The sequence below is a fragment of the Phragmites australis genome, chromosome 18, assembly GCF_958298935.1.
Source record: "Phragmites australis chromosome 18, lpPhrAust1.1, whole genome shotgun sequence".
Lineage (NCBI taxonomy): Eukaryota > Viridiplantae > Streptophyta > Magnoliopsida > Poales > Poaceae > Phragmites > Phragmites australis.
In genome coordinates, this window is record NC_084938.1 from 9809820 (window position 1) to 9825411 (window position 15592).

General features: G+C 40.2%; 1 protein-coding gene across 3 annotated transcripts; it reads right to left on the reverse strand.

Moving 5' to 3' along the window:
- Nucleotides 1-1663: 1663 nt before the first annotated feature.
- LOC133898452 (protein ROOT INITIATION DEFECTIVE 3-like) lies at nucleotides 1664-7770 on the reverse strand. Of its 3 annotated transcripts, XM_062339151.1 has the most exons (9): nucleotides 7436-7770; nucleotides 7238-7351; nucleotides 5749-5876; nucleotides 5531-5669; nucleotides 5185-5384; nucleotides 3304-3431; nucleotides 2346-2539; nucleotides 2058-2257; nucleotides 1664-1758 (listed from the first exon to the last, which is right to left on the reverse strand). In XM_062339151.1, exons 1-8 carry the CDS (start codon nucleotides 7652-7654, stop codon nucleotides 2099-2101), a joined length of 1281 nt encoding a protein of 426 aa, XP_062195135.1. In that variant the 5' UTR covers nucleotides 7655-7770; the 3' UTR covers nucleotides 1664-1758; nucleotides 2058-2098. The 3 variants fall into 3 exon arrangements, with proteins under 3 accessions (XP_062195135.1, XP_062195136.1, XP_062195134.1); XM_062339152.1 differs by lacking the exon at nucleotides 1664-1758 and having other exon boundaries at nucleotides 1864-2254; XM_062339150.1 differs by lacking the exon at nucleotides 1664-1758 and having other exon boundaries at nucleotides 1864-2257.
- Between the last annotated feature and the right edge of the window lie 7822 nt (nucleotides 7771-15592).

Sequence of the window (15592 nt, forward strand, 5' to 3'; positions counted from 1 at the left end):
CGATCAATGGGCAAGATGCTTTCTCAACACGTTAGAGTTTTGTCTCATCTTCCGCTAGCACTGTCCATCGTCGGTCCTCTATCACCACAGCCGTTAGCACCCCACCACCTACCATTGTCACCACGGCCACCCGCCACCACCACTAGACTCGCCTGCCACCTATGGCCTTTCCTCTAAGCCTGTCCCTAATCCAGCCCCTAAAACACTAAACTCGCCGAAACCCGCTGGAATATAATGGCCATCAACTAAAATCTCTAGCGATTTCAGTCGACTGAAGCCGAGACATTCCTAAGTACTAATTAATGGCAGTCGACTAAAATCTCTAGCGATTTCAGTCGACTGAAGCCGAGACATTCCTAAGTACTAATGCCACTACGCCCGCCATGTTTGGAACGTCAGGAACTACAGATGAAGCAGCACAACTCCCATACAAATCTCGTAACCACCCCTAGTTACGAACGAGACCTAATTGTATAGCGAATCTACCAATGTGGCTGAATTATGTCAGAATGTTTACTTGGTACTACTGCTTCATAAGAGCATAAAAAGGTACTATACTGAAGATAATCAAGAAATCGAACACATACTTAACTAGTGCATTGTTCTACTCTATTTCAGAACCTCCTTCATGTATACCCCACTCAAATGAAAATTTCAGGAATCAGGATATTCCTCCAGATTTCGCATATCTTTCCACCATTTTAAGATTTTTTCCTATTCCTAATACTGTTCTAATATTCTACCACAACTCAACACCTAAGAAATCACAATAAATCTATAGCGAATTACATAAAACTACGACTATTATATCATTTGTAACACAAAACTATAACTATTATGCCTAATAATACAAAACCACAACTTTTGTATATCAATTTCACGCGTAACCCGATTTCTATTATCTCTTTCGTCGAAATTCACTATTCACCGATAAAAAATCAATAATCTTCTATTTCTCCAAAAATCATAAAACTTTTTATACATGTTCCATAATCAATGTGCAACCCATTTTAACTAGATTCACCTAAAAAAATCTATATATAATTTAAACTAAAATTCTCTTAAAAAGTTACTTTTATAACTTCTAACAATTGTTAAAGCCTCAAATAAAATCTCAAAAATATAGAAAAAATTATTAATATTTTTCTTATATGATAGACTAATTTTTAAAATTATTTCACTAATATTTACAAATGGAGCATTATATTTGAAATCACATTTTCACCGTATAGTCTAGGACTAAAAATAATTTTAAAATTAGTTCATCATATACAAAAAATATTAATAAATTTTTTAAAATTTTAGGGATTTTAGTTAAAGTCATAACAATGGCTAGAAGTTATAAAAGTAGTCTTTTTTTAGAGAATTTTAGTTTAAATTTTACACATATTTTTTAGGTGAATCTAACTACATGTATTATAAAATACGTACAAGAAATTTTAAGATTTTTAGAAAAATAGAAGACCATTGATTTTTTATCGATAAATAGTACCAATGAACACTGAATTTTGAGAGATAACGGAAATCGAGTTATGCGTAAAATTAGTGTACAAAACTAGTAATTTTATGTTCCTATAAGCACAATAGTTATAGTTTTGTGTTACAAATGATACAATAGTTGCAGTTTTGTGCAATTCACTCAAATTACATACATGGCTACCAGTTTCACTGCTTCAAAGAGTTCATTGGGTCTTCCTAGTTTCGTAATTGAATATAGACCGACTCAGTTTTGCGCTATAATTGATTGCCCAAAGGCTCCTGAACAACATGTCCAAAAGCATAGATTTCCATGTCTGAAACACAAGGGCGATAACAAATATGGAAAGAACAATATACTTCTGCACTTAGTATGAAACAGACGAATAGCTCATCATGGATAGAAAAACTTGATTATGTAACCATAAGCTACTGAATTTGGAAGTACTGTAAGGGGTTTAAAAAACAATTAAAAGTCATCAGACTTTTTAGGATATATTACTGTGTTAAAAAACACATCTGGGCTTTCTAAACTCCTATCTCTGCTTACCAGCAGGTGAAAACATGATGAACATACTCACCTAACTGACAAGAATAACCTATGATATCCAGTTGCTTGGTATCATGTGTCCCTCGAGGATGACATTTGATCAAGAACCTCATGCGCAAATAAATCCTGCAACTCCAAGTATCTACTTCTCCATTTTGTCCCCTGTTGGTTTGGTGCGCCATACTGAGTGCTCGACCCAGAATCAAATAGCCTGGAAGAACCACCATGCTTCTGGACCAAAGCAGAATGATAAGGTGCAACAGAAAGAAACATGGAAATGGAAGCTGAATGTATGACAGACAAAACAAAATCAGCCAACCTGAAGTTCATCCAAGCAGCGCTCCAGAAAAATTGAGCTTAAATTTCCAGCAATAGGAACATCGTTCTCAGGCCGAGGCAATATTACAGCCCGTGGTTCAACTACCCCACTTGCTGAGCAAACTTTACTTAATGGTTGTAAGGGTGGTAGATTTACTCGTTTTGGCGTTACTATCAGAACATTGGTTACCGGACCTGCCAAACAAGTATAATACCAAATCTCAATACTCAACCATATGTACTTTCGAAAAAACATGATTCAGAAATTAAATACAAAAAAGTAGAATGATACATTGTGATACCGTAAGAAAAAAGAGTGCATTGCCATAGAATAGCTTAAGCTTTTCCAAAATTATAAGCTTATGGTAAAGATTAAATAAAAATTTACTATGAGTCATGAAACTTAAATGTACAAACCCATGGAGACAAACTTCAGCAGTCCAAAGTTCATGTTTCAATTATAATCAAGACTTCCCAGAGAGAGTTATTTTTGTCTGCCGACTATCAAGGTTTTGTAAAAGAGCGGGAGTTCTTCGAGCCAAGAGTTGTTTTTTCTGTCGACTATAAGGTTTTGTAAAGCGTGGAAGTTCTTTGAGCTTATAAAATCAGAGAATGGGTCTATGGAATTCAGCCCAGGTAAAGTATAACCGAATACTGGACTATAAATTGTGCACAAATCCCAACTTTCTAATGTATTAAATATATCTTCTGGTTGGACCTACGGGCAACAACTTACGACAGAGGCAAAAAATGAAACATCCTTTGGCCTTTTGAGCGTCTCTGGGAGGGAAGTTTTACTTTCCAGTCAATGCAGCATGATCACAACTCACATGAACATATCGATGCCATACAAGAACGTGAAAAAATAAAAATTAGTCTCGCACTACCTTAGGTACAAGTTCAAAATAAAGGTTTTCAGCATGATATAGCCCTTTTAATGTAATGTTAAAGAGTGGAACCTTGGGAGTGTTTGAATTTTCGGGTTACTTGCTGACTTCTAGTATCCCAAACCCGGACATTACCATCCTCAGATCCAGACACCAGTAGAAGTCCATCTATGCTCGTTGCTAAGCTGGTTACTGCCTTGCTGGATCAATTAAACAAATTGCCATGATCAATTCAAGAGGTCTTGCCACACAAATAATAAGAAACTAACATTAAACAAACTCAAAACTAAACAGAGCAAGTAGTTGCAAACATATTCCTTTAGATAGCGGCATTCATTAACTTACATTACTAATCATAATGCACATGAATCATTACATCAACTAAATGTCCAGCCTAACTGCATTTTCTAAGCAGTGGAGCAACACAGAAACAGAATGACAGGACTACATTAGTTAGAAGTTAGTCGTGATTGTTATATAAGTGGAATAGGATTTCCATAATTTGATCAACAGCGATTGTCAGGATATAAATGGTATTCCATTTCTAGTAAGAAAATATGTGAAAATTTAAACTCTTTCGAGGATACAATTGGATTTATCCTTTTCCTTCTATGGGCCACTGGAAATAATTATGTGAAGGTACAGCTACCCCAAGCTGGATTATCACCATATTATCTTTTTGGCGATTGTACTAAATGAAGCGTTTTGAATTTTCATTATTCCTTTTGGCGGCTACTAATATTGAGTAGAAGAAACAGGGAGGTTCCTGACAATACAGTTTTTTATTCGTCAACTATAAAGCGGATGATAAAGATATGGAATGTGTGAAAGCTGACAATCGTGCCCACTTTGTACGTACTCCCGACGAAATATAATAGGATCACGATCTTTTAAGTAGTCAATAACTCTTCACTCACGGAATTTTATGATACATACAAGAAACGATAAACCAAAAAAGTGATTTCCATGACCAAACACTTCAAAAAAAACCTCGTGACATGTATGAATGTATGATAGCAAATGGTCATATGTGTAGCTCCAGATATACAATAGCCCACAACAAATCTACCAGATTAAAGGGTGCTGAGAATTTTAACTTTCATGATTCCAAAATACCACCTACAGCTTATGTATCACATTCAGCCACCCTATGACATATTTGTTATCAAAGGATGTTCCCGCCTTGGCTTGCCAGCTTGTGCATGCAAGCAGCCATTACTCTTGGCACCTATTGCCCCTACAATGCTTGAGTCGCAGGCCTCGATATTGCAAAAATATCTCTTTTACGTGGGCAAAAGAAGGGATAGCACAACTTTGGGAATGAGTGAAAAAAAGCTGTTAGGTGTTTTTGTTTTTCCATGGTTTTTCAACTGTCAGGTCAACATGAGATCTTATATTGTCAGTAATTAATATAGTACCTTTGCAATGTAACTACACTTATTTAGATAAAAGATTTTCTAGAACTGTAACCAAAAAGAAGTGGAAGGGTATTTATATAAAGCTGCCGCTGGGTATCCAATCCCCATACCCAAATCCGTACCCATGCTGATTGGGTAGGGTATGGGTAAAAATATTTTACCCATTTAAATTTGGGTACGGGTAGGGTACACCCACTTCCAATTTAACCATTCATGTATGGGATCCACCACGTGAGGTTCCATTCCCTTTCTCGTAAACCGGAGAAATTGCACACACACACACACACACACACACAGAGCAGAGACCATATTCTCAAGGGTAAGCAAGAGGAATGTGAAGAAGTACATAACAGGGCTTTCATCCCAAAGAAAAGGGTATGGGCAAATAACAAGAACTTCCCGATTTAAATATGAATCCTTCCCATTTTCAGCTAATGGAGAAATCTTAGCTATCTTTGTGTTAGGTAACCAACATACTAAGTGATTCCCCTCCAATCTAGGAACTACAGATGAAAAACTAGGTCAGCAAGCAAACCTGTGGTCATCCAAAGCGCCAAGAATAGGCGACTCATCACTACCATGAGAAATGACATCAACACCCATAGCAGTGACATATATCTTTCCATCTCTACCACCAGCATAGAAAATATGACTTCTTGGGTCTAGTGCCACGGAATCAATAATAACAGGAAATGAAACGCTTCTTAGCATCCTACCCTCAGATATACTCCAAATCTGGGGGAAAAGAACAAATGTAATTAGCCCAAAGGTGCCACAAATAAAAGCTGTAAATAAGGATGACAAACAAGAAATAGTAACAAATGGATAACTGCACTTCTGCACAGCATTCAATTCAATACAAAGGAAAGTAGCATACGCACTTTACAGGTTCGATCCTCTGAAGATGAGACAGCAATTCCTCCAAGGAAACAAGCAATGTCAGTTACCGGTAGCGCATGCTGACTTAAGTTATGCAAGTACGATGTATTGGCATCCAACCTTGACTGCTCATCAAGCACCCTGCAATCAATGCAACCCAACCCAATTAGGTGATATGCAAAAAACAGTTCACCCAATGTTACCAAAATAAACTACATACGTGATGAGATCCCAAACTCTGATGCTCCCATCTTCTGATCCTGAGACAAGCAAATAGTCATACAGGGCGAGACACCTAACAGCACGATAGTGTGCATGCCATGTGTAGAGAAGCTCTCCACCAGTCACCTATACAGCAGCAAATGAACATCATGTAAGGTAGAATAATTTTCAACGTTAATAAAAAAGGTGTTAGATGGATCAAATACATAGCAGACAATTTTCAATTTTAACCACAAAGGCGCTGTATGGATCAGGTGCATAGCATAAACTGCAAACAGAACCCAAGAAATAGGAACACAACACACCAACAAAGAGAGGAAAGATATACTCAACGACCTAATATTGTACCAGTATTTCAGAGTAAAAAAAGAGCCAAACATTTCATGCAAATTTGAAAGAAAAGCGTGGATTCTATTGTAAATTCATCTGAAGTAATTGTAAAGCATCAATGTTCAAATAGAACAAACACATCATGTTGTTTTGGAAAATGTGATCCAGTGTTATACCGGCGGTTTTTTTAGAACGGAAGCAGGAAAACTGCATTCATTAAGATGTAGTAGAATACAAATGATAATCAAAGAAAATAAAAAACTGTACCAAGCCGAGGCCGGCAACTAGGGAAAGCACAAGGGGTTACATAGCTTTTTTTTTGCACATAAAGAAGACCAGAGGGTCAGCTCCTGTTTAATCAACATCACAAAGGGGCTACTCGGCTGTCTCATAGTTTAATGGAAAATGCGTACATTGTACTCCTTCCCAGGCTCCCAAAGAGTAGCCATGACCACCCAACAAATACCGCTTCATGCTAGCTTTGTGCAAGGCCGACGGATGTCATCAAGCCATCAATGTAGGACAACGGCAGCCCAAGCCTTCAGCTGTAGGTGGCTGATTTGAACTTTTGAAGCCAAGAAGCTAAGGTCTTCAGTGTGATACCGACATGTTGGTCCCAGGCCACATGTTGCTAAAACATCCTGTGGCATTTCATTAAACATAAAACTTTGAACTGGCAGGAATGTGAGTGCCATATATTTGAACAACATAGTTTCTGAGGTATTAGTTTACGCTTTTAGCAACAAACACGGAAGTTCTTTAACTTATGGATAAAAAAACACAGTACTATCAGGATGGACCATTCCAAAAGCTCCTAATTTTAGCACCTAAAAGGCACACATTCCTTCACCATCAAGCACAGTATAGCACACAACAAACTATGAAAAAAGTACATTCATATTAGTTCCCTCGAAGACTTACTTGTAAGAAAAATAACTGGATTTTTTTCCATAACAACAGTATCAAAGCCCCAGTAACATTTTGATTAACCACTCCCTCCCCCACCCAGCAACCATTTCACGCCACCCTTCACCTCATTTCTTCATTAACCAAGCGCACAGCTAACATTTCACACCGCCCTCAAACAACAGAGCACTTAGCAACCAACAATACGAAAACCTGTTCCAACCCATCACCAAGAAACCACAATACCTCACCTCCCACAAGAAAATGTTGCCATTGCCACCGCCACCGATGAGGTAGCTCCCTTCCGCGTCCGCGATAAGCGCGCGGATCGGCTCGGCGGGGAAGCTCTTGACGGCAACCTGCGGCTGCAATTCAAACCGAGAAACGATCCCCTGGTCAGGATTCGGAGTTCCAGGGCGTCGTGTGGGGCTTGCGCGGCGGGCGCTTACCTTGTCCCAGTGGTAGAAGTGGACGATGCCGGAGTTGCCGCGAGCGGGAGGGGCCTGAGCGGCGGCGAGGAAGCGGTCCGCGACGGATGCGAGCGCGCGGAGTCGAGAGGCGCAGGGGCGGAGGCGGATGTCCTCCGCGCCGGTGCGGAGGTCCCAGGCCGCCACTCCAGCTTCCGCGGAGGAAGCGGCCAACACCAGCTGCTTCGGCGGCGGCGACATGGGCTGCGGAGAAGGGTTTAGGGTTTTTCTTTTTGGCGTGCAAATACGGGCGGCGCTGAGGGAGGGAGGGAGAAGAGACCAGCCGGACCTACCTGGGAGGAAAGGCGGCGCGGTCCGTTGCCCGTAGGAGTGAATAGGAAAGCTAAGAGGATTCGGAGTCCCCTAATTCCCACCTTCTATAGTTGAATTTACAAAATTTTATCTAAAACACAGCTTTAACAGTTCCCTAATACCACTCTAAATATTTATCAATACCTAAAATCACCCATCTCACTCTCTACTTTTAGGGAGTGCCCCCTCACTCCAAAAAATACCTGATTAGCCCTGGGTCCACCCCTTGTCCGCACGCAACTGCCAGTGGCGGCGAGCTTCCTCGGCGGCGGGCGGCGGAGCCCTGCTGCAGTGCCGGGCTCAGGAAAGGAAGACTCTAGCCTGAGCTGCACGCTGGCTTGAGCAGAGGAGCGACTACTCTAGATGGCATCGGAGAGGACCTAGTGGCTGTGGGCTTTCTTGGTGGTGGAGTCAAGTACCCTGCCATGACCGGTGTCAGAGCAGATAGCCGCGTGCTTGGTTCACTCGATGGCAGAGGAAACACGGGCGCTGGGGAAGGTAGGAGTTCACAACAGTTGTATGATATGGATTTGGTCAGAGAAGAGCCAGAGGAGGAGGGAAGCTGCTACTTGCCATGGTTTAGCCGAGAGCAAATGAGAGAGAAGATCTGGGAGAACCACAACAGGAGGATAAGACTGGCCACTCGAGTTTCTTGATGGCAGGCTGACGATGTTGGTAGGCAGCGGGAGGAGGCAGAGACGAGGGGCTTCACGGTGTTGGACAGCGTGAAAACGAGCGCATGCGAGCTTGACCGCACGGCGCGTGGCTTTTGCATGTGGATGGAGAAAAGAGAGGGGAGAGAGATAACGGATGGGATCCACTCATCGGTGGCATATAAGAGGAAATATAGAAAATGAGTATTTGGAGTTTGTTAGAGAGGAAGAAGATTTAGGGAGTGAATTTTATTAGGAAGACTCTTAATATGGTGATATCGAGAGTGAGTTTTAAAGAGTCTCTTAGATATGTTCTAATGATGTCATTGGTTGTCTGTAGGGAGCAACCTAACTTGACGGATGCATATAATCTTAAAGAGAAATTTGTTTGATTATTCATCTATATTGTTTTAGCCTGTACCAACAGATGCAAATATATGCCCGCAGCCTAACCCAACTGATGCATCCGCTCATGCAGGCAGGCTTACTTATTAGTGTCCCAAAATTATTTTCATGCAAGAAACTAATCACAGTCTTAACTCTTACATCTGCTTATACGATCTCAAATTCTGTCGACCAAACATAATCTCAACTTAGCTTGTCCAGATAAATATAACCAATTAAACACTATTCTTTTCAACAAATATAACTATGCTCAGCCTACTTCCCCTTAGCCTGCATATACGATCCATACGGGCAACCAATCACACTCTAAGTGTTGTCTTTGCAAAATTAAGAAAATTTGTGAATAATTGTTGAATGGGTATTTGCAGCTAGTGGAATTATCACTTTTTAGCCCTTTTAAAAACATATTTAACAAATTGGCCCTCCAGAATACTTTGTCAAAAATAAACCTTTTTTATGATGCCACAACCCTGGTGTCGTTTGTCCATTGCACAGTGCCATGACATTTGGCACCATTTTATGTTGCGTATGATGCATGTTTGAAGCCCCTATCTGACATGGCTTAGAATGATGCCAAAGGTTTGGCGTCATAGGTCAATGGCATGGTGCCACGATCTTTGGCGCCGTGCTCTGAGATACATAATTGGGCCCACTTTTCCCCCTTGCTCTCTCTCTCTCTCATTTTCCCCACCCAAATCTACACCAAACTTAAGCGCTTGCGCCTCCCCTCTCTCCTCTCTCAAATCTGGTGGGATGGAAGCCGAAAAAGGATTAGTAAGGTAACCCCCTCTTTTCCCTTATTTTTTTCCAATACAAACTCTTTTTGCGGTGAGATTGGGAGGAAGACCTAGAATTTAGGGTTTGTTGCAATGTTTGATTGGTAGGTTATTATTTTGAATTAGCACTTTGAGTTGGATGACCTAGAATCAGATTAGCACTTTGACATATGCAGTATATGTAGTAGACTCCATGTGTGGCTTGTTTGAAGTAGGATATGACATATTAAAGTGATATATGTAGTTTTAATTTAGTTTCACATATGCCTATCAATATTCACTCAATGAAATTTGGTGAAGTGATATATGCAGATTTTCATTTAGTTTGATTTATGCCTATCAATTACATCTTAAAATTTTTGGGTGGAACATTAAGATGTCATTGAGATCTAGGGTGCCTCAGCCGAGGGACAACAAAGACTATTCCATCGTAAAAGATTGCGATGTCCCGGTGCCTCCCGCTATCACTGTTCCTAACTGTGAATATGGAGTGCTTGCTGAGGTTAAACAGTCGAGGTATCCTTTCACGGTTGTCCGTGCTTACTACATTTGTGCAAATTATCATGTAAGTGTATATTAGCCTTTTGGGTTATCATGATACTATATGGTCGATTTTTTTCTTCACAATTTGACAAGAGGACATGGGGTTCTTCTTCTTCCAGTGGATTATTCGTCCAGAGAAGTATGACCCAAGAATCTATCCATTCCCATATTGGTGTCATCACACTACTCTGTACCATCAGTTCAAGCGTTGGGCGCCGCGGGTTGACCTATACTCCTTTCTTCCGTTGCTTGAGATGGGACCATGTAAGTGGTGAAGCATGTGATCAAAATGATGATATGTTGCTCTTTGTATGCTAATTTCAACATAGGTGCAGGATGGATGGGCTATTTGCAACTTCAAAGAATTCATATATGGTCCAAAGTCGTATTGGCTGGAGGAGGAGGAACAAATAGAATAGATGTCATATGACAAGAAGATGCCATGCGACAAGAACCCACCAATAATTCAGTGTGGGATCCTAGCTCGGAAGGGTGTAGTTCCATCTGAGCTCGGACATTGATACTTTTGTGGTAACGTGGTTGGCGATGAATGGGTGGGTAAGTGAATTGTGGAAGCATTTGTGTTGATTTTTTTGGGAATTGTAACTTTTAGATACTATGTTGCCAAACACACGGATATGAAATTGGGAGACTTTTGATGGTCGACGTGACCTGTTGGAGCATATACGCCGGCGCGAACCTTTAGCCAAGAAGAGGAGAGTTCAAAATATTAAGAATGAGATGAGGAGTAGGTACAATGTGCCATCTCCATCGTGGGATCTTCTGAGCCAAATTATTAGGGAGAAGAAAGTAAGTATGGAGGAGGTGCTGCTATGGTGGAGGAAAAATCATGACAAGTACCCGTTGCCATCTAAAGGGTATGAGCATCAGAGGATGGAGAGAGAAGGGAAAAATTTGAATTTCAAGTCACACAATGAAGTTATGGATTGGTACGATAGGAGACGCAAGGCTCAAGAGGAGGCGGCTAAAGAGGTGCAAATGGAGACGATGAAGGGACTTGTTGTTAATTTGCCCACAGTTGTACCTAAAGATGATGATGATGTGCTATTTGATGACAATGAGGATTAGCATATAGGTCATTTGGAGATGATGATGACCATGGGAGTTGTGGTGAACTTTTGGTCAATTATGATGTGTTATGTAACGCTTGATATGTTATTTCAATTCATGTAACTTAATGGTGCAACTTGATGTGAAAAATGTGTGTATTTTTCTCGAACCCTTGAATTACGGTCGATGTAGTATGTCAACTATGAACCCTTTAATTGATACTTCTTGATTGATGTAAACTATGAACTAAGTTTAGAAAATAGCATGTGTTACCAGAATCTGGCCTAGCATTTTATATGCAGAAGAATACTAGTACAAGTGTATGACTCAATCAATGATGAAAATACATACATGAATTACTTGTACAAACTAATAGAGGACACTAACGTGGAAAGGAATACCCCACACAACCAATAGCAATGAATAAATGATCCCTAAATCTTTTAACAAAGGTGAGGATACATTTATCTATCCAGGCAGCAATATAGCTAATACAGAAGAGTTTAGTTAAATGTGATAGTAATCCTGCCCAGTTCAATAGTTCATACAAGTAGAATTTTCATGGTAGCAAACTTCATCACCAAACCATTAAAAACAGACAATAAATTGCATAGGATCAGAAATTAAGTATGGCTTATCCTTCATGTGTGTAGCATGTAGAATTGGCATTGTATGCATTTTTAGTTTTGCAGGCAAGAGTGCGAAGAAAGATGATCATAAACGAAGGAATGCAAAATTGTAACAACAAAACATATTGGTCATTATCATGCATAGCAGTTGACAATGATTAATATGTAACTACCATATCTGAATACCTCAGGGGTTTCTATTATTCTTAGGACATGTCTCTATCTTCAGAAAGATGATCCCTAGATGAATGAAAACTGCCCGTAGGCACGCAGGATATCTTATAAATAGGAAAGTTTATCTCTAAGAATGGGAAGGAAGACTTCAGTGGATGTATGACTCCCCTATATATACAGAGCCTGAGGACCCTGCAGAGGATAAGTCATTAGAAACCAAGACACAAGTCATCACATGCCTACGAAAGCTCTGCATCTACCAAACCTTTCACAGCTAGATCTTCTTCGACTATGCGCAAAGAAATCGCCCGACTAGGTTAGATCTATAAGGCTAGCTACGCACCCTCTTGTAACAGTCCCAGAGATCATGAAAGGACAATGATGTCGCCTAGAGGAGGGTGAATAGGCATTTAAAAAAAATCGTCATCTTTTACTGTTGGCCTAAACTTGCAGCGGAAAATAAACTAACGGATTTTTCATAAGAAAAAATCATAAATATACTAGGCTCAACTAGTGTGCAATCACCCTAAATAAGTGTGAAAGTTACAATCCTAGGATGATAAAAATATTTAATTCTAGCAAACCCTAGTTTGAGGATATAACTATAGGTATGGATTCTCAAAATCCAGTATCACCAGACCTAGTTACTCTCTTGCCCCAACTTATAGGGGGTATAAATTTGTCGAGAGAAAACATTAATTGAGAAAAGCTTAAAACACTGTTCAGCGGAGTATCCGGGTTAATCCGGATACTCTGGGTTGTACAGTTTCAGAACCTCTGGGTAAATCCGGAATCTCTGGGATTTGTACAGAAATGAGCTGAAAACTGAAATTAAACAACGCTTAAAGAGTTTTAGCTCAAACCGAATGAATTCGTGTATTCCAATTTAAGATTACAAGTAGATCCACAGATAATCTACAATAAAAAACACGCAAACGAGTAGATCAAGCAATATGCACAAATATTGAGCAAGAACTCAAATGTAAACAAACCGAAGTGGAGACACAAAGATTTGTTTCCCGAAGTTCGGATTCACCACCATGAATCCTACATCTCCGTTGAGGAATATCCAATGAGCTAGGTCTCTTTCAACCGCTTTCCTCGATCCACTAACTTTATCTCTTCCCTTGCGGAGGTGAGATCGACATTCACAAACTTTCCCGCGGCTCACCACACGCATGGGAACTCGTCGGGCCACACCTAGCCAGCTAGGAGGCTTCACCTCTAAGAGTAACAAATGCTTCACGAACTTCTTACCGCTGAACTCAAGTGCTCAAGAATGGATTTGGTTCACTTGCACTCAATCTTGCACTCTCACAACCCAACTCACTTTTCTTCTCAAATCTCTCACTAAAATGGAGTGGGAAGGAGTTCTTTGGCTCTAAAATATTTTTCTTTCGTGCCTTTGCAGCCGCTCCAAGGATAGGGGTGAGGGGGTATAAATACCCAACCCCCCAAAACTAGCCGTTACAACACTTTTTTTACTGACCTGGAGTCTCCGGGTTTGCATAGGAATGCTTAACCGAGAACCCTGGCCGGAACTCAACCCGGAGACTCCGGGTGAACTAAACAGCCCCAAAGCGAGACTTTCTCTCGAAACCTCACACGGAGACTCCGGACAACCCGGAGAATCCGGGTCAACCCGGAGTATCCGGGTTTAGCACAGCTGGCCCTGTAAAAACAGCGATAACTTTTAATTCCGAAGTCCGATTTCGACGATTTTGGACTCTATGGAAAGCTTATTCAAAGGGCTACACATCCCAACTGAATTCATGACCTCAAACACATTGGATCAAATTAGGAACACTCTGAAACTAAATTCGAACACTTCCACATTTTTCGCACCGGGATTTCTAAAAAGAACTCTCACTTGGTTTTAGTTAGAAACTCTTGAGCACCGAGATACGACAATTAGCTCTACATTGCATCCCTCTTAATAGTGTGGCAAATCTATACTCAAATTCAAAGATAAAACTCGTTTGAACCACTTTGAGCCTTTGAATAACTTTCAAATACCACTTCTTTCATTCAAACCTTGAGGGTTGCCAACTTCCATATAATCTTCACTCCATCTCTTCTTGATTCTTCATATGATTGATGCGAATCATTCATAGGTTTCCATAACCTCATATGATCCATTTGCGCAAAGCCTTCACTCGCTCTTCACCACCGTCTTGATCCTTCGGTGCCAAGCCATTTACTTGCCCTTCACCATGGATGATCCATCGCAGCCGAGTCTTGCTTGCCCTTCACCGTCTTGCCATAAAAAACCACTTTGCATTCAACATCTTTAAGGAATTCACTTTATCAAATATGGAGTCCACTCTTGTTCTTCACTCTTGGCATATATGATTTCAATTCAACTTATGTCTTCTTATGGATCGTAACCCCATCTCACTCTCAAGCACAAAACACATGGGTTAGTCTATAAAACCTAATTGACAACTTTTGTACCTTAAGTTACTTGATCTCCATACGTAACTTATTAGCCTTCATGTATATTGTCAATCTTCATATAGAACCTAACCCCAGTCATTCTCAAGCACATAGCACATGGGTTAGTCCATAAAACTCTATTGACAATTTTATACCTTTAGTTACTTAATCTTTAAGTTTATTGTCAATCTTATTGAGCATTTCATTCTCCTTATGAGCATCACTAGGAGCTCAATGACAACGACACATTTTTTTGTTCTCATGGCATTTCTCAGGAAATCTATGATTCATCACTTATGCATCTCCTATGAAATAACCTAATAACAATTCTTAATATAATTGTTAGTCTATAGGTATTGTCATCACTTACGCGAGCATCACCTAGAGCTCATTCATCTTGATGCATTTTTAATCTCCCCATTCACCTAGAGCTCATGCATATTTCTCAATACATTACCTATGGAACAACCTACTAACAAACTCAACACTATTGTTAGTTTATAGGTATTGTCATTAATTACCAAAACCACACATAAGGGCTAGATGCAATTTCAGATCAATACAAGACAAACAAGACGTATGATTATTATCCTAAGGGAGATCCAAACCTGTATAAAAATATCTTTGTATGTTCCTTTGATTTGTCTACTCAAATCATCTCTCATCTTTTCTACAAGTTCGTAAGATCCGTGGTTCACCAATCATCGACAGTTGGTGTCGTCCATGGGGATCATGATAATATGCGTTGAAGATTATGCACATGATATGCTGTCAACTTTGCCCAAGCCTATACTGAGGATCAGTTTCTCAGATGAGGGGTTCTATGACACTTCACCCCTCTCCCCGATGAACCGGTGATCAATCAGGTAAACTTTGATGAAGAACTGCATGGTGATGATTCTAGCGATGAGGTAAGTCACTTCATGGATTAATACTCCAAGGACTACTACATCAAGTTCAAACCACTCGGTTACTAAGACAATTGCAAATGCGCTATTCACCACAAGTCGGGATCCTCCCTTGTAGCTTCCGACAATGTGGATTATTGAGATACCTACCAAGAGGAATCCGATTAAAAATCCATGATAGATATGGACTCCTCCTCTAGTGGAGGTTACTACCGAGAAGTCTTCCCCATCA